This window comes from Drosophila sechellia, chromosome X (genome assembly GCF_004382195.2).
Source record: "Drosophila sechellia strain sech25 chromosome X, ASM438219v1, whole genome shotgun sequence".
Taxonomy (NCBI): Eukaryota; Metazoa; Arthropoda; class Insecta; order Diptera; family Drosophilidae; genus Drosophila; species Drosophila sechellia.
The window spans coordinates 3,550,339-3,575,327 of record NC_045954.1 but is presented as its reverse complement, the minus strand read 5'-3'; the positions used below and the strand labels follow the sequence as shown (position 1 = coordinate 3,575,327).

The following is a 24,989-nucleotide window of genomic DNA, read 5'->3' as shown; positions in this document are numbered from 1 at the left end:
ACACAAAGTGAAAATTTACAATTAACATTATTCGTTTTGTTTCTTTTAAGGCAAAATTAGTCTGCAGTGTCTACCTTGTGTGTATGAGTAAGTGTAATTTTAATGTTTGAACCGCAAACATAATCCAGCAGATAATGCAATCATTTGTTATTTCCCATTGCAAATGTCCCCTGTTTTTTGCGTCTTTATAATCCTTTTTTGCGTTTTTTCCTTTGTTTGTTGATGCTTTGCGACTCGCTGTGAATTTTCTTCGGATGTTGTTATTGCTGACGGCGGCAGTGTTGCAGGCAGCTCCTCGTTCTCTTAAACTCGCTTGTCATAATTCCCTTCATATTTTAGAGCAGCTCTTGCTGCAACAGCAGCTTGTGCTGCTGCTGTTGGAGTTGCGCCTGCTGTTGTAACTGCTGCTGCTGCCAGCGCTTGTATTTCCCCTGATAGGTCGGTGTTCCCCCTCCCCCTGCAGCAGCATTGGCAGCGTTTGCCGGCATTGTCTGCATATTGTTCTTGATGATGGTGCTGTTATTATTGTTGTTTTGGAAGTGGGCTGCATCCATCACGGTTTCGTAGCAAAAGGCCGCTGCATCTAGAAGCGTGGCCGCATAGTTGCTACTGCTGTTTTGCAAATGAAGTTGCTGATTCTGCTGGTATTGCTGGATTTGGAGTTGCTGTTGCTGGTGTTGAAGTTGCTGTTGACTGGCAGCTAATGTTGCTGCTGCTACTGCGGCGGCGGCGAATTATGAGTTCGAATTGCGCTTGGTTGGCAGCTAGGACGAACTCGACTGATTCATATTGCCAAACATGTGGGCAGAGAACGATGTCTGGCCTGTAGAATTGGCCTGTGACGTCGACGACTGTTGCTGCTGCTGTTGCTGTTGTTGCTGCTGCTGTTGTTGCGCCTGCTGTTGCTGATTGAGCGAACCGCGTCCATGTTTCGGTATCGGTGGCTGAATGTACTCGTGCCTGGCCAGTGCGAACACATCCATGCGATCCTCCTTGCGATATGCCAAGCATCCCCGAATGAAACTCTGCATAATAATAATAATAATAAGAATAATAAGAATAATAAGAATAATAATAATAATAATAACAATAATGATAATAATAAGAACTTAACAACACAGCTCTCTGTTTTGTTTTAAATGTCAGAGACAACTCACCTTGGCCTCGTTAGAAACGGTTGGCTTGTTGGAGAACTGCACTTCGGTGGCCTTCAGGATCGTATTCTCCTCGAGAATCGTGGCCTGCGACTGATTGTGACCGAAGGGCTTTTTGCCGTACAGACACTGGTAGAAGATAACACCCACACTCCACACGTCCACTTTGGAGGAGATTTTCGGCGGATTTTTGCCCACGACAAAGCATTCGGGTGGCAGATACCTGAACATTTTTTTTTAAATATAAACAATTTACACATTAATAATGGGTCCTCGAATCTATTGGTTATTTGGTACAACAACGTGGTCCAATAACTCACCAGTAGGTTCCCGCCCCCTGAGAGGTAAGATCCATGCCGTGATCGGGATTGTAATTCTCGTCGTCCATCACCTTTGACAGACCGAAGTCGGTGATCTTAATCTCGCCGCAGACGTTGCCCTCGGTAAGCAGAATGTTGCCGGGCTTCAGATCGTAGTGGATAACTGGAGGCTTAATCTCATTTAGATACTTGAGTGCAGATACAACCTGGGCGAGGAAATTTGATTTGTTTATTTTCGTTGAATTGTTTTTGCGATTTTTAACGAACTCACCTGCATTATTATCGAGCGCGCTTCACGCTCGGGTATAGTCTTATGTTGCTTCAAATAGAAATCCAGATCGTGTCCATCACAGTATTCAAGCACTGTGCAAAAGGAATTCGCATCGATCTCGAAGACATCGTATAGCTTGACGACCCGCGGATGATCCAGTGCCTTGTGAATGTTGTATTCCCGCAAAGCGTGTCTGAATTTTGTGTTAGCGAGGGTTTCAAAAGAGGAAGACTTTAGTATATGTATATGAATATAAAGCTGAGCTTTTACATTTTATCCCTACTAAAGTGTGTGTTGTTTCACTTTACGATACAATTATAATTGATAGAAAGATGTATTGCACCAAAAATATATATCATCTACGCAAAAAGTCTGATCTAAAAGTACCATGATATTTTTAATACATCACAGCAGCAGCAGCTAACGTGACCTTTAAGAAAACTATATCCTTATTGTCTAACCAATTGGCATTGCATTCCCCCATTGACTTTTCCTGCTCTGTTTTACTACTCACTTGATATAATTAGCTTTCTTATCCTCCTTCCAATCCTTGTTTAATTGGTGCACCTTACATGCGACATAGCGTTGCTCCTTCAGGTCGAAGGCCTTGTGGACCTCTGAGAAGCCGCCCTTGCCCAGAAGCATCAACAGAAGATAGCGATCATTCAGCACGGGATGATTGTTGAAGCGGGACTGAAAGGTACATAGAGAGATAGATATAGCCAAAGGTAAGAGAAGTGGAATGTAGGAAATGGGCACAATGTGAAACTAGGCGCACCTGATCCTCGTTAAGAATCCGCTTGAGCTCTCGGATGTGCAGATTGCGCTCCCGCTCCAGCTTCTCCATCTCCAGCTGCAGGTCGGCGTCCTCCTTTTTGAGGGCATTTTGTCGCAACTTGAGGATCTCATCGTACTCGTAGTACTCCTGCGCTGTGTAGGCACCCGATACGGGGTCTGGCTTCAGGAAAGTGCCCGAGTCCGAGCAGCTGCCGCTATCGTTTCCGCCGAGGCCGCCACCTCCTCCTCCTCGATCTGACAAGCGGTCGCCAACGCCGCCCGAGTTGCCGACATTGCCGCCCGAACCACCACCGCCGTTGTGCAGCAATTGAGCCTGATTGGCCTGCGTCGAATTGCTGCGAGAAAGTCCACGTCCACCGCCGCCTCCGACACCACCGCCTCCAACACCACCACCTCCAACGCCACCACCAACGGTTCCGCCACCGATCGCGCCCGCATTATTGCCACCCAATCCGCTGTCGACGCTTACGCTCACACGATCACTGCCTGGACCGGTAACAACTCCGCTCGTCAGCTGCGTGGAATCGTTCGAGTTGGAATTTTGTTGCTGCTGCTGTTGCTGGTGTTGCTGTTGCTGCTGCTGCTGGTTGTTCTGGTTACTGTTGTTGTTGCGCTTGCGTCCGGACTCCGCCGGACGCTTTTTCATCAGCTGCTTTTTCTGCCGATCTATCTCTTCACGCTCAGCGGTTATTTCTTCTTGCCGCCGACTCAGCTCCTGGAACGCATAGCCGTCCGTCCAGTTCTCCTGCAAATTTACGATTAAATGTTTTCGTTAACAATTAGATTCTAGCGAGGCCACCAACAATAATAATAATACCATATTTTCTTAATTCTTACCTGGAATGTGGCGCCCACTCGTTGGGTAACAAACTGTCCGAGCCTGAGGCGATTCTGCATGCACTTCTGTCGCGCCTCCTTCTTCTCGATGCTGCTCTTCTCCTTCAACAGCTTCTTGACCACATCAATACACTTGGCTATGTGGCACTTGTGCTGGTCAATCGTCTTCTGGTTGCCAACAATTTGGGACTTTTGTTCATCGGACAGCCGTGTCATCTCGTCTAGCTTCACCTTGCCTGATTCGTGCTCCGCTTCGCGCTCCTGCAATTCATGCAGCGACACCTCCGTTTGAGTGGCCTTACTATAAGTGATAATGGCCGCCGGCATGGCCATCGGCGGTGGTGGTGGCAGTGGTGGTCCCACACCCACATTTACTCCAACGCCAACACCCACACCGACCATCCCAACAACTCCCAGGGATCCCAGTTGATGGGGATGCGTTGGCACGACGGAGGCCGTCGATGTGGTCGGTGGTCCCAATTGCTGCTGTTGCTGCTGCTGTTGTTGCTGCTGTTGCTGCTGGGATAAGGGCGTCTGCTGCTGAATGGACGCGAGGCTCAGTGGATGACCACCAAGGCCAACGACCACGTGTGGAGGAACCATTTGATTGGAAGTCTGTTGCTGTTGGCGCTGCTGTTGTTGCTGCGCCTTGCTGGAGTTGACATAGTGAAAGTCTGATCCCGGTTGCTGCTGCTGCTGTTGCTGTGACGTCTGGGTTTGGGGACTAGCTGGTGGGTAAAGGGCGTAAGCGCTGCTCGTTTGCACTTGCACCTGGTTGCCAGCGGAACCGCCTGCACTGCCTCCCGTCGCAACACCGCTTCCCTGCTGCTGTGCCGCCGTTTGCTGCTGCTGTTGCTGCTGCTGGGCGGATGAGGGTGACTTGCTGCCACCTCCCGTATGTGATCCTCGGAGGCCAGCGGTATTGCCTCCCGCACCACCTGCCACACCGACGCCCACGCCCGTTTGCTGCTTATTGAAATAGTCGTTGATCTTCTTGTTGTCGGTGACTGGCAGCATCAGGCGGGCGCTTTTGCCGCCACCGCTTCCAGAACCGGAACCAGCGCCACCTCCCCCGCTTCCGGCGCCACCCGCTCCTACTCCGCTACCTGCAGATCCTCCCAGACGATCGCCCAGATTCAGGCTCATGTTTACCTTGGGCATATCACGAAAGGCCAATGATTTGCCCTTCAGGCTGCTGTTGTTAACAACGGTTGCTCCTGCTCCGCCAGAGCCACCGCCACTCCCCGCCTCATCCGCACTAGTGGCACATGGCGGCATTTTTCGCTTCCGTTTCCGCTCCGCTGGCGTCCGAGGTTTGCCTACCGTTAACACCGACGTCGTCGTGGTCGTGCCTGCCGACAAGTAGCCCATCTCGCCTCCATTATTGGAGTGTTGAGGTGGTGGCGGCGGTGGTTGCTGCATTCCCAGTGTGGGCGCAAAGGCGGGATGTTGCTGTTGAATCGCTGCTGCTGCAGCTCCTGGCGTTGCTGCACCGCCACTCAGCATATCATTGACATCCTTCTCGCTATGCGAGGAGCCAGTGCTCATATTCGAATCCGGATTGCTGCTACCCTGATGCAGCCCTTGCAGCGACTGCTGGTGGAAGTGTTGCTGCTGTTGCTGGTGGAGTTGTTGTTGCTGCTGCTGATGCAGTTGCAGCTGATGCGGATGCTTGTGCAGGTGCTGCAAATGTTGATGTGGGAGTATCTGCTGCTGTTGTTGCGCCTGCTGCTGGGGATTCTGTTGCTCCTGTTGCTGATGCGACTGCTGCTGGGCGCTGTGATGGTTAGGGAAATGCTGTTGTTGCTGCTGTGGGGGTTGTAACTGTTGCTGTTGATGTGGATGGTGTTGACTTAGGGACGAAGTATTCTGCGGGGACATCTGCAAATGGGCGCCGGGGGACATCTGTAATACAAAGCAAAAAAATATTTTTATAAGTATTGGATTAAAATACTTAATACTATTAAAATAAACGTGCGTTATTTAATTGCACATGACGTTGCCATTTCGAAAAGAATTTTTTGCTCATTCTTTGATAACGAAAAAAAATAGAACTTTCGAATCTTAAATAGCTTTGTTTGCCAGCGAATCGAATAATTTTTAATACATAAATTATTAAAATAATTGATTTTCTTTGTTGTAAACTCAAAACTGTTCGAAAATAAACATTTCTTTTACGTCTGCAATGGTTTAATTCTACAATTCAATGCATTTATCGTATGGAATGGTGTGAATATATGTTTGCCACAACAATAATGATTTCTTTTATTTATTTTTCTTCTTTGATGGAATTTTATTCGTTTAGCTTTTTGATAAAATTTACACTCCGTCTCTCACTGACTGCTTTATGCACTTTGCAACACTGCCGCCGCTTTTGTTTTGCTCCGCTGCTTCTTTCGTTTTGCAGTTGCTCTCGCCCTCTCTTTCGCTTTGGGTGAGATAGTGCTGCCACATGCACGATATTCGGAAATCGCGACTAGGTGGCAACCCGAGCGGTGGTAACAGAAGAGGCAGCAAAGGAGAATGTGCAAAATAAGTGCACGGGTGCGAGCGGGACGAAAATAGCGCGGCTGCGGCATGCGTTGCGTGCTCAAGAGTGCGAGGGAAATAACAGCAGCGAAAGAGAGCCAGAATGCAGCGGCATTTGTATGTGTGTATGTAATGTTTTATTAAAAAGCAAAGCGCAGACAATGTAAAAATTGAACAATTTTACTGGAAATGAAAATGGCTACTATGACCCTTTCCTGTTTGTTTTTTTTTGCACTGGTTCACTTTTCGTTTTCAATTTTCTGTAAACTTTCTTTTTTTTTTAGTATGAAAATTGTATTTTAATGGTACAATTTTTTAGTCAAATTCCCGTTCACCTTTTTTAAGCGCCGCATATTTTTCTGCACACACATACGTGGCTAAGTGCGTGAGTTGTGTATTTGTGTGTGTTTTGCTTTTCACATTCTATTACAATATTATCACATTTGGTTTTCCTTTTGTTTTATTTTTGTCTTTTCGTTCAGTTTGCACTTATTTTCACATTTGCCTTGTTATTTTCCTTTATGTATATATACATAACATAAACACATATATATGGTTTATTTGTATATATATATTATAACCGTGTTTATTCCGATTTTTTTGCAGTCGCTCTCATCGTGTGCTTGTGTGTTTGTAAAATGGTAATGAGCGGAGCGAAAGAAAGAAGAAGGTGCAAACACACAGAGAGTTAGCAAGCCAAGAGGAAGAACAAGAGCGGCGAGAGGGAGAGTGCGACGGAACGAGCAAAAGAGCGAGTGTAACTATTCGCTTATTTGCGAAAACGAAAAAGAAACCGAAACGAAAACGGACAAAAGTACACTTAAAATTATCACGATTGCTTTATACACTATATTGAATGCTTTTTTTCCTATTTTGTCTTTGGGTGATAAATATTTTTCTGCGCATCTGCCGTGCGCGCGTTCGATTAAAAACAACAGCGAAAGCAAACTACACACGCCGCCAACTACAACTACAAATACAAGCTGCGCTGCCAGCTTCGCGGCGTTGCAGCTTCTTCTTCTTCTTTCGCTGCTGCCTTCCATTCCAACGAACTTCCAATCCAAAACGGAAAGCAGCTGCTGCTAGCCGAATGATGTAGAAGAGGGGTGGGGACACCGTGGGGAGTGAAAAGAGAGGAGTCCAAGAGAGAGAGAGAGAGAGAGGGAGTGACAGAGAGACAGCCGGCGTCTTTGTCAATTCGCGAGCGACGACGCTGGCAGAGGGCGCCATTTCCACAACACCACAAACAAATACAACATGGCAACAGTGCTGCCCTTCGACTATGGAAAAAGAAGTAATACAGCCAGGATCAAGATAACTGGAAAACTAGCTAGAGGTTTTAAGAACACAACTGTCAAACAATTTAAATCGTTCTTTTTTTTTTTAAATTTTCGAACGAAATACATTATATATATAGACTATGTTGCTATGGAATAGCCATATGATCAACTCTAAATGGGAACTCCAAAAATCAAAGAAATAATTTTGATTGGATTGGAGAAAAAAAAGTAGTGCAACGCGTTCCATTGGTCAGTTTGCATTTAATTGGTTAGGAATATAATACAAAGCATAGAATATAAATATTAAATTTTTACGTTGCAAGAAGGAGAATGTGAATACAATTTGAAACATTTCGTTTTGTTGAACTTCACTTCCCTAAAATTTTTATTAATCTAACGTAAATTAATATTGGAAATTCAGCGGTGTCCTTAATGTTGAAGATCTAAAATGAAAGCATGTTTCTCTTCAGTTCACCCCTCATTATCATTTGACAACAGCTGTCGCATGGTTGCCGTTCATTCCCAAACGATATACCAAAAGAATGAGAATGAGAAGGCAGGCAGCAGCAAACGGAAGCATTAGGAAAAGCTGTGGGGCGAACTAACAAAAAAGTTTTTCCAAATATGGCTAATGCATGAAAATTGTAACGGTCAGCGAAACACGAAATTGACAACACTGAGAAAAATTGAAAAACCGAGAATAAGCGTGCACAACGAGAAGCGAGACGATAAAATGAGCTGACGATAACGAGGGGGGTTCGGAAAAGGGGGCCAAGCAGAACAAGAAGTGTGTTCCGACGTAGAAGGAGAAGCGCAAAACCCAAAGCGACAAACGACGACGACTTAATTTTTGGGCCGTGCCTTTGCCTCACGTGGGCGCGAATGAGATAAATCTATGATGATGATTATGCTACTGCAGTGCGAAAGGGAGAAGAGAGTGAGGGGCAGTGCGAAAGGGAGAGGCAGAGAGGTGCATGCGAAAAGAGCAGAGGAGCCAATGTGGAATGGAAATGCGGACCGAGATGGAATGGAATTGCACAGCCCAAAAATTAGGTCTCTCGATGTAAAATTGTGTAAATAAAAATAAAAGTTTAAGTGAACTGGAAATTTATACATTTAATTTGATTCACTCTAATTACTTTGAATTTCTTTTGTATAGAAGCTATCAGATATCAATAGAAAAAAATAAAGTTAATTTTTCTCTCCACACAAAACAAATAGGGAATGGACCTGGAAGGATGAAAAAAAGGGAAGGGTAGCAGAGAAAGATGGGAAGGAAACCGGAAGACGGGCACAAGTGGGTGGTTGGGCGTTGCGTGGGTGTGGCACTGAAAACCAACGGAACTCACATGCATTACGCATATGCATTTCTTATTGAGAGAAAATCTCAGTGCGAGAGGATGGCGGAGAGAGAGAGAGAAGTGACGGGACGAGCAAACTAGGATGAGATATGATTATGAAGAGATACATTCCAATAGTGCTTGAAAAGTCTGTTATGTTATGCTGTTATTTACAGTCAAATAGTTATATTTATTATTCCCAAATAATATTTCAAGAATTAGTACCTCCTAGTTGCAAAGTTGCAATTAAGGAAGGAAATACTAAGCGAACCAGTTTCTTTTCGGGTTTTTTGGCAATTTTGTTGATAAGGCAATGTTGATGTAAGCGTGTATTTTTTAAACTGGTTTGCTGTTGTCCCGCAAGAGACGTTGACTTCAAGCCAAAGAAAACAAAAGAAAAAGCAGTAAAACAGCAAAAACAAACACACATCAGAAAAAGCACAGCAAAAATACATCGAACCGCAACTCGGACTCGGCTCGACTGCGCTGTCGGCTCTCAGTCGCGCCGCATCTGCTGGCGCAGTTTAACAGTTCACGTCGATGAGTCAAGGTCGAGAGACGTCACGCAAATTTTCGTTTTCATTGCCTTTTGCTTACAGACAAAAAACACAACAACAAATGGCACCAAAGAGCGGCCACACACACATGCTGTTTTATTTTTAGACCCGAATGACGAGCCGAAGAGGACACGAAGTTTCACGAGAGCGGCTGATTAAGCTACGAGAGAGCGATATAACATCTGCTCCGCTATAAAAATGAATGAATAAATGTCGTTGTTGTTTCTTTAAATTTAAGCTATTGAAATTGTTGGCAATTTAAATATAAACATTATCTAAAAGGGGGAAATGAATTGGTGCTGCAATAAAAAGCACTTAATTTACCCATTTTAAAAAAGTAAGGGGTGATGGTGATATAAATTTGTGGGAAATTTTTGATTATGGATTTCCGACTAATCTCAGCGTTTCGAGCTCGATTTTTATACCAATTATTATTTATTTGTTCAACTTTTTGGTTTTATTAAAATAAGTATTGTATTTCTTTATTACGAATTTATTTCGCCACAAATCAACGTTAGGTTCAGCTATCTATTCAATTTTCTGTCCATTATTCGTATCAAAAGGGTTTAAATTAAAATTATTACGAGTCTCTAAAGCGTTTCTATTTAATCAGAAATTTCAAAATTTTATGGGTGTCCTATCCGCGTTTCTATTTTTGTTTTCCCAAGCGATTTATTGCTTTATTTATTAATTCCCATCGGGTTAACATTAACATAGTTTCTTTTTGTTGCTTTTTGTGGCCCAATTTTGCAAGCGTCGCTGTTAACGCTGGTGTCGCAGTCGACGCAGGCTGGACGCTCAGCACAATGAGCTGTTATTGTATTCGCTCTCTCCCTCACTCTCTACATCGTCTAGCACGTGCACGGACAAAACAGCTCAATGTAAACAGAGAGAGGGAAAGAGAGAGACGGAAAGAAAAGAAAGGAAAAACAACCAAACATACTCACGCTTTTTGTAAATATGCGGCCACTGGCAGTTTTGTTGTTGCTTTTGCTGCCGTTACTCGTGCTGCGACTGCGTTTCCGAGCGGAGGCAGAGGCGCTGGCAGAGGCTAACATTATTTGGCCGCTGCTATTATTGTCGATATTATTTTTGTTGCTGTTACTAGTGTTATTGTAGTTCTTGCAACTGCTGCTACTATTGTTGCTATTGCTATTGCTGTTAAACGATGTTATCGTTGCTGTATTTGCACCTTGCTTTTTCGTTTGCTTTTGTTGAGCTGTTTGAAATTGCTGTTTTTGTAGTATTTCTGGTATTTGCAACAGTTCTGGTTTTCTTGCTGAACGTTGTATTTGTAGCAATTCTGATATTTTTTGCTGACTTTGCAATGATATTTGTGTGTGTTGCATGTGCGCCCTTTCATTGACACGCTTATAATCAACGATTTGCCTTTGTTGCTGTTGTTGATGAAGGTGAATTTGTTGCATATAACATTGTTGCTGCTGTGTTTTTTGTACAAAATGCAACTTGTTTATTTCTACGGTTTGCTCAACTTGTAGAAAATCCTGACAGTTTTGCATATGATGTTGATTTTGGGGTATATCTTTATAATAGTTATTTAGTTGTAAACGCGAATTCTGTTGTTGCCTTTGCTGTGCTTCTCTTATTTCCAGTTGTTGCTGTTGTTGCTGGAGCATTGCTAGAGCGAATGAACCGCAAAGAGGAGACGGCGTACAAGACATAACATGTTCGCCGCGCTAAACTAGCTCTATCTCGCTCAGGCTCGAAACAGCTGACACTTGCCGGCTGAATCAGCTGCTCTAGCTCTCTCGCTTTGCGACTCTCCGTCTATCTCCCTCTCTTTGTTTCTCTTCACACATCCACAAACACACAGAGATGCACAAGAAAAAAAACAAGTCTCGCCTTTAACGTTTTTTCTCCTTCTTTCTTTCGATTTTTTGTAGTAGGAAGTTGTGTGCGCGAATTTTAAGCGACACTGGGCGACACGTCACGTTGCTCGCTCTTTAAGTTTAAGTTCGACACTGAGAGCCAGTCGGCTAAAATTGGCAAATCCAAAGCACAAACACACACACGGTAACACAAAAAAAAAAAATTAAGCCGAACGCGACTCAACGAATGTTGTACTTTTCGTTTTTTCTGGTTTCTTGCGCACACACAGACACATTGCATGTATATACAAGTGCGTAAATATGTATGAGAGCAGGCAGTGTGTAATGTCTGCTAACCGAGTGAACTTAAATTGTGTTTAGCAACCGCCGACAAAACCAAAACGACACCGACACCACCGCCGTCTGCAGCCGAAATGTCGTTCTGCTCTCTGCTCTCAGCGGTGCTCCTCTCGCTGCTGCTCTGCTGCTCTGCGGCTCTGCCATGCTCTCGTTGCTTCGCGATGTTTCGCGCTTGTTCTTGTTGGCAAGACCGCTGACTGCGCTGCCCACGCTGACTTCGGCGTTAGAAAGCTTGCACATTCGCTAACTGCAATGCAATTACATATTTTTTAATCCCCTTATCCACAGCATTTTATTCGGGGTATATCTGTAAATCATTTCACATACATATGTAGTTTAAGTCATTTTTATATCCAAATCTATGAGCTTCGTTTGACTTTTTATTTTTTGATGGCTGCATTTATTATTTCGTTCAATTTGCGCAGCTCACGTTAAGAATGCAAATATTAACACATACAAAACGCATATACATACACACATACATACATACATACACATGTATGTACATTTCGTAATCGAAAGCAACCGCAACAAAGAAAACCCTCGTATTAATCTGTTCCACTGTTGTTTTATCACAATTATAGCCACAACAAAACTATTGTTTATGGAATAATAGAAATGTATGGTCATGTATGTACATACACTTTACCACGTTTTTAGGAGAAATAAATAAGAACAATAAAACTCAAAATCATGACACTTTTTAATAAAAAAAATATCGATTCATTTTCTAGTATTTTCACAAATATTGTAAATGAAAGAGAGAAGGCAATACTTGTGCCGTTACTTCGCCGACAAAATGCAAGCTAACGGTTGCCTTGCCAATGACAGGTGATGAAGCAAGACAGAGAGGGGGGACAAAAAAAAACGAGACAGAGAAATAATGCGGGCTGTAGGCACTTTTATGCATTCTCTGTCTATTTTTTTTCATTCGTTTTGGGATATATTAAGGGAGAAGATAAATGAAATTGGCACATACACAAATAAAGTCATTGGTGTAGATGGTGTACATACATACGTATGTATTGGTCATAGGTTAAATACTCATTTTTGCATATTTCGGTTTTTCACAAGTAAAAGAAAATCAATGAACTCTAAGTTGCAATTTTCCCTGGTTTCTTCCCTTTTTTTTTCTTTTTTTTTTAGGATTTTTCAGCGATTTTTACTTTTAAATGGATGAGTTGTGTTGCACTTTTTTGCGATTCGTCGCTGATTTTTCCTCCATTTGATTTGTGAAACTTTCACCAGAAACAAGTCAACAACAACTGTGCCAGAGCAAAATGATTAAATTTTTCTACACACTTTTATGTACCTGTTTTCTCCTTTTTTTTTTTTTTCATATGAGTGAGTTAGAGAGTGTTTGTGTGTTTGTCTGTATATGCTTTCCCAGGTCTTCGAAAATTAAAAACCAAATGCCAGCTGACGTAATCACACAGCATAACAAATAAGAAAACAGAAAATAAAAGATTCGGTGTATAAAACAAAAGTTTTGTGAATTGGGCGCGCGTGTGTCTCCGTCGTCAAGTTGAGTCAATCAACAAATACACACGGACACTACATAGTCAGATGTGCACACGAAACGACAGTAAAATCTCCTCAAAACAAACGCGAGAGTTATTTCATCTATCTAAAAGAAGTAAACACAATTCCAAAAGATCTTTTTGATCTTGTAGATAGTTTCTAGATCTACTATTTCTGTTGTCTTTGATGTTACATAAAATTCATAAAATTTGGGCGTCACAATAAATACAATCCCAGGATTTACTGTAGATCTATACGTACATACATATGTATGTATGTACATAATTGTGAATTGTTAAGCAGTTGTCGCACAATCAGAAAAATAGCAAAGCAAAGTGAGCAAAACAGAGACACTGATAGATAAAGAAGAAGAGGTGAAAAAAGATTGAAAAAATCACGAACAAACATATGAAGGGATATGTTATCGAACACGTTAAAAGGCAAGATTTAAAAGAATTTTATACGATTTCAATCATCTGGGTCAACCGAAAAAGATAAGAGAAATTATTTGATAAATATCGAAATCTGCTTTTTTCCCTCTACATTTTCTGCATACCCCCCTAATTAGACTTTAATTCGGCATTTCCGATCAGAAATTCTATAAAAACGCGTAATCAATTAGAAAAAAGAAGACGGAACGAATGGAAAGCATAACTAGTTAGAATGTTTAAAAGCTTTACGAGATGAAACCAGGCAAATACCTTAAATATGCGACAAGCTTTCGACGTTTATCTGTTTGCCTTTGCTTGACGTTGGCCTTTTGTTGTTTCCCTTTTGATAACAAACGGCGAGTATGACAAATAAAACAAAAGAAACCTACAAAAAAACATTGAGAACGAGAATCAACAAATTAACATGCCGCGAATGTAGAAACACAACAATGGCGAAAAAAACATAGAGAACGTCATGTGGGAGAGGCGAAGAGGTCCAAAAACAAAACAGCACAATGAAAAGTGGAGAGCAACAGTGTTGCTCAATATAATTATTTGTGCTACATTTGGAATAAATATTTATAAAATATGGATGGATTTGGAAGCTCATATCTTATGTAGAGCTTTCAAATAAAAATTATATCGGTTTGTATAACAAAATCGGCTTAATATTTTTTTTATTTCGACGTCAATAAAAGTATGTAAATTATAATGGTAAATTTCATTTGTCTTACAATTAGATCTGGCGGGGAAAACCGTTGAACTGACAGCACTGTTACTCTCGCAGAGTCGTCTAATTATGCTGAACCAACAAATACAACTATAACAAGAACAGGCAAATGAGGTGTGAGAAGGGGATAAGAGAGAAAGAGAGCGACCCAGTCAGTGTAAAAGACGGCGACCCACGACAACAAAAAACGCAGCGAGTGACGAAGAACGAGTTGCTCTCGCCTCCTCTATTTTTCACACCCTCCCCGACCTTTTTTTTGTGGATAACTTAAAAACAGTTTAATTTACTATTTGAGCAAACGCGAAATGCAAAAACAATCAGCACACACATCCATACACATCCATACACATACAAACATTGGGAAATAAAGAAATGGAACAAAAAAAAAATGAACGGACACAAAAGAAAGAGTGGCGGAATAAAATAAATAAAAGGCAACTGACGTTTGACGACGTGTCGTCGTTTTCGTTTTGCGTTTTTGTTCGCCGTTTGCCTTCCTTGCTTCTTGCGCTCTACTCTTTGGTTTGCGCTTCGTTTCGGCTGCGCGTATTTTTCGTTTCAGTTATTATTGAGACTAAAAATGCGGCGTGAGATTTGATTGTGAGTAAGCGCAACGCAAAGTGCAAATCGTCAAAGCGACAGCGCTGGCAGTGGCAGCGACGTCGGCAGAGTACGGTTTGCACAAAAAAATATATAAAACTGTAGTAATAATAATAAAAGACCACAGAAAAGAAAATTCGCACAAAATAAAAACTCACGAATGACGGACGGAAAGCAAAAGACGAAAAGTTGAATACCCTATCAAATCCTCAGTGAAAACTTTACAATGTCAAAGTTCAATAAATAAATGTCGAAAATTAATTGTAAATTTACTTGTGTTGAATTATTTAGTCTTCCAAAGTTAAACATAAGTTACCGATATTATTGCGATTGGGCGTTTGGGCCAGACGACGGGCGAGGGGCGTGGCATATTGTTAAATGCGCTTCTTATTTGCTGGCCGAGTCAAATATTTCATATGAGGTAACCGACAGTGTCGACGTGAAATATACATATTTTGTTTATCACAAATGTATAAATATACCCGGCAAAGCAAAACATACCGAAAATTGCCAACAAAAAAACATATAAAAAAAGGCAAGGGAGCAAGAACAGAAACATTACCGCATCTGTTGGAATGAATAATATTCCCCATTTTGTTTTTTTGTGTACATTCATAGGTGAGAAATCTTGACAAAAATTTCAATTCTCAACAGAATGGAATTGTTTAGGACTAAAAAAATAAAATTAAAACGAAACTGCAGGGGAAATTAGTTTATTTTTAGAGGATTTCAAGAGGGCAGAGAAAAGAGCGAGATCAAAATGAGTATCGAAAAGTTGGGGCATAATACATTCATACATACATACAGTTTACATGCAGTTTCATAATTCATCGCTCTTGAAAAACATTATAAAATCATCGCTTAAGCCAGCAGAACTGGCCCTAATAAATAAAAATTTACAAATATTTGTAGATAAAAATTGAATTTCATAAAACAGCGCGAATTAAGTGATGAAAAAGCGAAGAATCGAACTGCGGATTGAATCGGAAACGGAATGACTCTGAGTTAACTTCATTATTCTTATCAACGGGAAAATGTGTTACGTACATATACAAACATATATGTATGTACATACATATGTATGTGAAAGCAAGTATATTATGTACACAAAGAGAAAGATAACGAATGCAGAGGAAGCAGCTGAAAAAGTGGGGAATACACCAGAGATTGTGTATTCTCGGAGCCACATTCCCCATACATGTATTTCGAGCAAGGTAGCAAGGTACTACCAAAAAGGCTTAGAAAAAACATAAATATAAATTTGTAAAATATATGTATGTACAAATCTTATTCAATTATGGGGTTTGTTGCAATTCCAACTTGATTAGCGCTATTTGCGATTTTGTGTTTCCTTCTAAACGTATGTATGTATGTATGTACTTGCCATTCCGCGTAGATTACCAATCGGTTTTATAAATATAAACCAGAAATCGGCAAACTGAGCACCTCAATCGATTTGTCATTGAAATTGTGTGTATAAATGAGGCACAAATTACGATTCTGGGGATGAGCGCATGTTTAGAGCATGGGGCATGTAGTGGTTGGTGACTCAACTCGACTCGGGGTACACCCCTTCCAACCGACATTATTTGACCGACTCTTAGGCCGATCATCTTTATCGGCTGACTGTCATAGTCAGTCGATTCGAACGGAGAGCCAGCAAAAGCCAAGACTGAGAAGCCAGAAGTCAGGATAGCCTTCGATTGCCTTTTGGCTGTGGGTTAACACAACCCGTTTGTTTCCCTGTAAATCGGCATACATATATGTATATGTAAATATGTATATCACATTATGCATGTGTACAAACATACATATATAGAAGCGTATACGCATTATTTATTGAACGAATCTGTTTCGCTTTGCGCTTATTTCTGTTTTCCTTTTCGAATGCCTATTGAGTTATTGATTTTGATTCTCACATTTTTGTGTGCCCCTCGGATTCTCCCCTTCCCTTATCTTGCAGTTTGTTTTTTTTTTGGTTTTTTTTTTATGTAACCAAATGTACAATATATGTATGTATAGTGTGTATGGGAAAATCTATCGAGGTGCGCTCATTATATAGCCTTTGCTTTAGAACATTGCCCTCGACTTTGCCGTGTGCTCTCGCCGAGCTTTTGTGATTTTTTCTACTTTTTATTGCCATTGAAACAATTTGTGCTTAAAATTGTTTAGATAAGATTTAATTAGAACAAACAATGCAGCGCTAAGGCAAATAAAGAGCAAACTGAGAAGCAAAACCCGAAAATACTGAGCGAAATAATATGGTAGGAATATTCCCATATCCATATGTACATACATACATATGTACATCGATTTTTAGTTGGCAACACAAAGAACTCGGTTTTTAGGGCGGTTAATTAGGGTTGTTAATCTTTCATTGCATTTGAATGACAGCATTTTCATGTTGTTGTCATGTCGGGCATTTAACGCGAATTCCAATGCGATTCGCAGCTTTTTCTGGTTTCAGTTGAAATTTCAATCAAAGAGCAACTCGTGAATATTTATCAGTCAGACTAATTGTGACATACTTAGTCGTGTGTAAGAGTATGCATGTATAGATACATACATACATATATACGTACTTATATGAACGATGTATTGGCGTCTGTCTATATATCGGGGCACTATATACAGCAGCTATAATAACAACAATGAACGCAAGTCATACGAAATTTCATTGGAAGTTCATGCTGCTCTTTCTCTTCTCTTCATTTTGTTTCGCCTTCGCCTTTTTTTGCCGTCCGTTTTGGTCACAACTTCTATTTTTCGATTCCGATTGTACACTCAGATTCGCTAGCGACTTTTCTTGATTTTTATCCACCAAGCGCAAGCTTGAAAAGCTTTTTTCTGACCCAGCCAGCTTCTTTTTCGATGTTAAAAAAAAAGTTTTCAACAAAAAAAAAAAAAAAAAAAAAAAACGGCAGAACTAAAATATTAAATTGTAACATATTTGAATTGAACGTATAATAACTCATACTAGATTCAATGGAAACTATCAGAACAGGTAGAAACCATACATTTTCAACCCTGGGCCTAATCCAGCCATGTCTAGTGGGTTTCCTAGTTGGTTTTCCTTGGTGCGTTCAAAACTCTCTGGCCAACGGGGCGTATGGGTGATGCTGGTGTTCGAGGCATTCTGTAGTTTGATTGGTTTGAGCCATCATCATTGGCAGTGGCTGGTGCCACAGCTGGTGCTGGTCTCCACCACCAAATCCCCCTCTCTCGCCCCCCCAAATCCACTACCTCACCTCCACCACCATCATGCGCTTGACCCAAACGAACCCTACCGCCAAAAACCGCCCGCACTATCATTTCAAATGTTGTCCAAGGCGGGTGGCGGGTGGCGGGTGGCGGGATTTGGTTTGGTTGGCTCTCGCCGAAATTCGCTGCTCACTTTTGGGTAAACGATTATAGGATGGCTGTTTCAAAGGAGGGCTCATCCTTGCTGCTGCCAACCAGGCAACTGCCACTGGAATTGTTTTTCGTCTCGCTTGCACTTGTAGCCAAACATCAAGTGCAACATCTGAGTGGAGAGCCAACAAAACAACAACTAAAGTGAGGGCAGAGCAGCGGCAGAGCTGCAGCAGAACAGGGGCACTGCACTTAGCAAAATTCCCATGTCTTGTTTAAATGAACACAAATTTCCGATATTCTTCATTCATTAACAATGGATAATGTTGCATTTTGCAAACGAAATGCAAACATCAGCTGTTATTTATGCGTTTCAAGGTAATTGATTTGTTGGGGTGTATGTATGAGCTGGAGAAAGCAGTGCAATCATCAGCAGAGGCTGAAAAACTAGCGGCGGGAAAGAGCCAAAGAGAAAGGAAGAGGCTGGTAGGGGGTGGGGGTGGTTGGCTTGTGGTATAGGACTCTTGCCACAGCGGGCGGCTGAAGAGGTGAAAAGTGGGTGGGTCAGAAACGGGGGGTGGGGGAATGGCCTGCCAAGTACACAGAGGCCAAGCAAAGCCAAAGCAAATATTTCAAACTCGCCTGGAAATATGGAAAGTTTGTCTGCGTGTGGGCTGCGTGCTACTGCACTGCTGTGCGTGTCTGTATGTGTGTGTGTGTGTGTGTGTGTAAGCTTGGAGAACATCTACGTGTGTGTGTGTGGTCGTATGCATTGGGCCAAATGCATTCGGCGCTCCTGCACCTGCTCCAAAGCCACCATGCCCCTTTGTCCAACAAAATTTGGCCACCCCATTTTCTACACGTGAAAGAATTTGATCAAAAAGGCCATTCTCCATTTCGGAGAATTTTGGAGCTTCTGTTTCGTAATTAAAAATATATATTTTACGAAGCTTACTGAAGGAATATACTAGTTCTTTGGCTGTGTCCCCCCTTTCATTCATTATGCAGCACTTTTTTCTCGTCAGCTCCTTTTTTTTTCTTTTTAGCTGTGTATCAATTTCAAAATGGCGGAGTGAATGTTGCCATGTGATGGCCAAGGGGTGGGGAAAGTTTCGGGCACTCGGCGAAAGTAACCCCCCCCCCCCCGCCCCCCCACTCACCACTCACACAGCAAACGTGAGTAAGTGTGCGTGTCTCGCGCTATTTGGCGGAAGTCACAAACTTATTGGTTAGCAACGGACCAAAAAGAGGGATAACCAGGGATGCGGATGCAGTGGCCCATGGGGGGTGGTGCCGGACAAAATGGCGGACATGGCCTAGAGACGTGTAAGCGAAAGCAGCAACAACAATAATTACCACAATAAATTACCACACTAAAACTGAGAAAATTCTGGCAACCATTGACATTTTCCAGTTTACAAATTATTTTCCACGAATGGTGCCACTCTTTTCCCCTGGCACTTATATAGTAATTATACATATGCATACATATATGAAATTCCGATACATATAATTCAAGTCAAGTTCCTAACTAAGATTCCCCCTTATTGCGAAGAATACTCACATAGGACAGATACATCTCTACATAAAAAGTATTAAGACACAAGTAATAAGAGAACTCTCTATATCCTTACCTGAAAGTAAAGAAAGGTAAAGAGAATAAGTTTATATAGCAAATGTCAGCAGAGCTACGCTCAAAGGTAAAAGCTATATATTGGTTAGAACCATATTCATTCATTCATTAAACAACGAGTAATTGTACGACATTTTTCATCTCTGAGTTGCAAAATGCTGCGCAGCAAAATATGCTACAAAAGCACATTTTCACTATGTCTATTCACTATGTCGTCCGGAAAAGCCCCGCCCCGTCAACCGCCAGGCGGAAAAACTAACTCAACATGACTCTGATTTCAACACATGGAAAACCACCAACCCACCGAAACCGCTCCGATCTAATTTTTTCCGTTCGACACTTGTTATTCACCACAGCCGCAAAGTGATTGGGGAGTGGAAAAGGGGTGGGGTTGTTAAATTATTTAAAGTTTTTCCAACAAGATGATGGAGTCGCACAGACAGCGGGAAAAGCCAGAGCGTAAGACAAAAGGTATGAGGAAATATGGAAAGAAGTATAAAAAGTGGATGGTGGAACAAAGTAGAGGAAAAATTTAAGGGAAAAAGGGAAAAATACCCAACGAAGGACGCGAGGCACGCAGGCGTTGGTTAGAAATTTTTTTTTTTTTTTTTTCGTGGGTGGGGGGGGGGGGGCAGGGGGGAGTTGGTGTTGTTTCCGAGGAGCTTTTCACTGGCATTTGGACATCGCATCCTTCGTGTCGTCGCCTCGACTCATCTGGTTTTCCTGTCTATTTTCACCACCCACTCGCAGTCCTCGATTTTCCTTGGCAAGGCGTACCATGCTTTTCGGTGGTTGGCTAACAATTTTCCTTCAGCTAAATATTATATCATCTTTCCTTTAGTGCGCTAAATACAACAAGATGCAATAAAGACATTAATAGAAAAAAAACCGACCAGAAGACCACGCGGCGTATTAATAATTACTTATTAAGTATACGCCTAGTCAACCACACACATTTTATTGGTAAACGATAAGCTAAAAAATAAAATATGCTTAGTGGTTAGCAATAATAGAAATCATTTCAGGATAACAAAATGTAACCAGAACATCAACTAGACAACTAAACTAAACGAATTCTGATATTTATTTAAAGCCAAGCCCAGGCAATGTGCTATCCCCAAATCAAAGGTTAAATACTAAACTTATCTACAATTGTTTGCCCAGCAATTATTTCACTTCTCAACTTAACTTGAGTGCGAAATGAATTTTAAACTTTAAACCAAGAGTGGAATTTAGAAGTCTGTTTGGGAATTGCACTTTGACTTAATGCATTATTTATTTAAAACCCCCCAAGAAATATCACACCGGGAGAGGTACACACATACACATATACTATATAAGCGAAGCCAGAGAGGTGTAAACTAAAAAACCTTGAATAGTTTAGCAACTTTGTCATCGCAATTCCCTTCACATGAATTGTAATTTTTATTGTAAATTCTTTTTTAAACTGCGAATAATGTCCAATAAACACGAAGACAGCTAATTAGTTACAAATTGCCAGGTACTGGGCAGAAAATCAATGGAAACTAATTGCTTTTTGTTTTACTCGAAGTTTAATTTTTATACCCGTTTATATTAGTAAACTAGATTCGTTGAAAAGTATGTAACAGGTAGAAGGAAGCGTTTCGCATTTCGGCTGCTTTTGTGTCGACAACAAATTGGTCATTGATTGCATTGGCAGCAAGCAACAACGATCTCTTTAGAGAGCCAATTGCAAGTGTACACAAGTGTGCCCCGGAAACACATATGCATTTGCATATAAATCGAATGTATTTTACGGTATGTATATACCGCAACACACACGTACACACACTTTCGCAGATCTATAACTGTTGTTATTTAATTGTATTATTATTGAAAAGGCGGCCAGTGAACAATTCCCAACTACTCGCAATTTTCAATTCGACATCCCAGTGGAGTCCATAATAGTTATATGATTTAGAGTGTATATGATTTTAGTGTTGGTAAAGTAGAAGTAAAGCTGGAAAGTATTATAACAATACTTCTGTAATCACATTGGTTATATGAATTTCAAAAATTTCAAACGTTTAATAACGTTTGAACTCGTTTCTTTCGCTTACCACTTAGTATTAATAAATATAGTGACGTATTTGGGTGGTCCAAGCCGGCCACTTCAATCCACCAGAGCAAACAGTGTTAAATAGGAACCCATCGCAAAAAAAAGTGTTTCGAAAGCTTACCCAATATATACGCCGAATAAAACTAAAAAATATTCCATTTATCTACCACTTACAGGATCTACCAGGTGGTACAGAGATTCGTCCGATATAGAAAAAGTATACAATGCAGAGCCAAATGAATTCTGACACAATATGCATAGTAAACTAAGCACCATGGGACTACTAGACCAAATTTCTCACACCTACATACGTGTACTAACACGTAAACGTTGATATTTGGTGAGGATTTCAGAGAAAACCAAGGCGAAGAAATTTAGTCATTCAAAAGTGATTAAAAGTTCTGTTCATAATTTCTTCCATCGGTGTATGTGAAGAACTCTACACCCCAGTTTCACAAATAGGACAACCTCGGCATAAATTCGAGATTTTCTTTCTTGGAGTATAATATAAAAGAGTATAATTAAAATACAAATGCTGATACAAATGGATCAAGAGAAAATTTAACCTATTTATTATGTAATCCTCAAATTGTGTCGCATTCGTTTTTGCATTTTCCGCTCTTTTCCCTGCCTTGACGACATACAAACGTCAATGTCATTTTCATCAATGGACGACTAGAAGTTTCTAAAAACGATGACAATTTGGATCTCTGGGGTTGGGAATGAAACACCACCACGTGGGCTTGTGTAAAGAAAACAACAGCGCAGAAGAAGGTGATTGGATTAAATGAAGTGCGCAGTTTTGTATTATTATTGTGTTCTGTTTTCGATTGGAAAGTGGAACTGGCGATGTAAGCCCTGTCACATTTAATGCGTAATTAACATGTTCCAGACGCAAAGAAAGAGATGGCAAGACGGCGTAAGGAAAAGCGAGAGGGAGATAGATATAGATTGAGAAAAATACGCATTACAATAAGTTTTTGCCCTTTTTAGTGGTTGCAAATCGTTCATTCAATTACCTTCCACGAAAAAAAAACCCCCCGATACAGATAAAGATAGAGGCCCGGACACAGATACGTTTGTATCTGAATACAGAATTTTGTTGGGCTCTTGTTTAATTTCCACAATGTTCCATCATCACGTCCCACGACTGCTACCACTCTCCTGATTTTTCATTTTCATTTGCAGGTGATGGACGCAAGATTCTATGCGACGTTAGATTTGAATTATCTTCGATTTAATTTTATAAATTCACATTTCTCTACATTTACATATCCATTTCACACGACGAAACACATTAAATATTTATTTATTTTTAGTTAAAACAAAGCATGTGATAAACCAGAAATAAATATTGCATAGTAATACCCATCTTTTCACCATAACTATCCATTTCAATTTGCCTGAAATCTAGTTAAACAACAGAACACAAGATTTATGTGAACATGGACGTTTCTTTTCACCGAAAATACAAACAAACAGCATTTTAAGTGCATGTGCATCTTTTTTCACCAGAGCAAATAGTGTAAATTGGGAACCCATCGCAAAAAAAATGTGTTGCGAAAGCTTAACCAATATATACGCATATGTATATATGTACACACGCCGAATAAAACTAAACTAAATCATATCTAGGAACATAGGCAGTAGCAGTAGTATACAGTATATAGGGGTTCTATTTCCCCAACCGTTTATCACATCATATGGAGAGTGAGTGAAAAATAAATGCAGCCAAAATGACGCATTAGTTTGGCTAAATAAACAGCAATAAATGCGATATGGATATGGATCAAAGTCAGTACGATGGCGGGTAGAAATATAGTAACAATATACAAATTTTGTTTGCACTTAAATTAAGCAAGCGATCAGGTCTAGGTACATACATACATATCTATCTGGAACACAATATTGTTTCGAAAAAGCATACTTATGTATGTATGTACATACTTTATAATTTTGACACAGTATATTCAACGAACCAGAACAAAATACACCAAATATTATACTCGCTATAAGGCAGTGTCGACGATTTATTGGCATTGACATTGAAATGCACTTATTGCTGCTACCTCCTCAATTTTACACAACAAAAAGTGCCATAAGGGCACTTTACATGTAACTACACATACATATGTACACATATGTTCATATGTACAGTACAACGCAGTGGAATAGAAATGATATGGTGGGTAGATAGATAAACGAGTCCTTTGAACATAAGGTGAGGTCCAACTTAACCGCTACATATGTAGGTAATATTAGCCCATTTCCCACCCAAGTTGAACCTTAGATTAGCCATATTAGTGAGTAATGAATGGAGACAGATCAACAAAAGTAAGGTGACCCCTAGAAACGAAACTTGTTCTAGAAATTTTAAACTTACATAAAAATCTTTATAAAATAAATAATACACATCGTCCTCGAGATTGTTGTTGTTATTCACAATTTGTTGTTGCAGCTGCTGATTGCTGTTGTTGGTGTTGGTGTTGGTGTTATTATTATTGTTATAACTATATTGATAGCTGTTTTGGCAGCTATTACTGCTGTTATTGTTGTTATTGATTTGATTGTTGCACACTCGCAAATGTTGCTGTTGTTGCTGCTGCTGCTGCTGTGGCAATACCAAAAGTTGCTGTTGTTGTGGTTGCACTTGCGTTATATGTTGTTGTTGATGTTGTTGTTGGTGGTGGTGAAGATGTTGATGATGAAAATGTTGTTGATAGCTGGGCGCCTGCAATTGCCAATTTTGCATTGCACACACATGTAGATAAAACCGCCGCACATATGTAAATATATATCTATTTTATGTATCGCTTTTTTCGAACTTTTCAAATTTAACTGCCTGCAGGAAAAGAAGCACAACAAAAAAAAAATTACACACACACACAATTGACTTTACGTTCTTGTTGTTAGACATATGTATATACATTTATACATTTATCTACATATACATTTTATATTTTAGTTATTTTTGGCGGGTTGTATCCGTGTTTACACTTTTTTTTAGCATTTCTTAGTGCGTTTTTTAATTTGACAAAGACCTTAATACAATAACTTTTTATGCGTCGCTGCACTTTTAACCGTATAGTTTTATATAAACCTATTCTTGCCTTTCGTTTGATTTTCGTTGCTTTTTCTTACTTAATATTTTATTGCCTTCTTGTTGCCTTTATTTGCTTTACCGATTTTCGCTTCGTTTTATTTCTTGGTTTATTTATTTTTGTTTGCTTGTTTAAACTTGAAATGAGCTCAAGGTAAAAAATTTGTATCAACGACCGCAGTGACGTCAACGTCGACTGCGAAGTCCGCAGAGAAAAACACTTGAAAAAAATTCGACCAGCTGTTAACACTATTATGCCATATTACCG

The 24,989-nt window shown here is 40.6% G+C and overlaps 1 protein-coding gene and 1 long non-coding RNA gene across 5 annotated transcripts in view; one reads left to right on the top strand and one right to left on the bottom strand.

The window, feature by feature from the left end:
• Positions 1-191: 191 nt before the first annotated feature.
• The window catches only part of LOC6612570 (neurogenic protein mastermind), a 60,298-nt gene continuing 35,500 nt past the window's right edge, over positions 192-24,989 (bottom strand). For 2 of the 4 annotated variants that reach the window (XM_032725006.1, XM_032725007.1), the window contains 7 exons: positions 3,381-5,285; positions 2,524-3,288; positions 2,260-2,438; positions 1,746-1,938; positions 1,475-1,680; positions 1,158-1,377; positions 192-1,025 (listed from right to left, as the gene is read on the bottom strand). In XM_032725006.1, the coding sequence (XP_032580897.1) occupies positions 765-1,025; positions 1,158-1,377; positions 1,475-1,680; positions 1,746-1,938; positions 2,260-2,438; positions 2,524-3,288; positions 3,381-5,285 (3,729 nt within the window). In that variant the 3' untranslated portion in view covers positions 192-764. Of the gene's footprint in view, positions 1,026-1,157; positions 1,378-1,474; positions 1,681-1,745; positions 1,939-2,259; positions 2,439-2,523; positions 3,289-3,380; positions 5,286-6,244; positions 6,357-10,033; positions 11,504-24,989 lie in introns of those variants that run through there. The other 2 variants (XM_032725004.1, XM_032725008.1) reach the window with 2 other exon arrangements.
• On the top strand, positions 11,906-14,825 carry LOC116802036. Its single transcript, XR_004362433.1, has 2 exons — positions 11,906-13,872; positions 13,968-14,825. It is a non-coding gene; the product is annotated as an uncharacterized LOC116802036 (long non-coding RNA).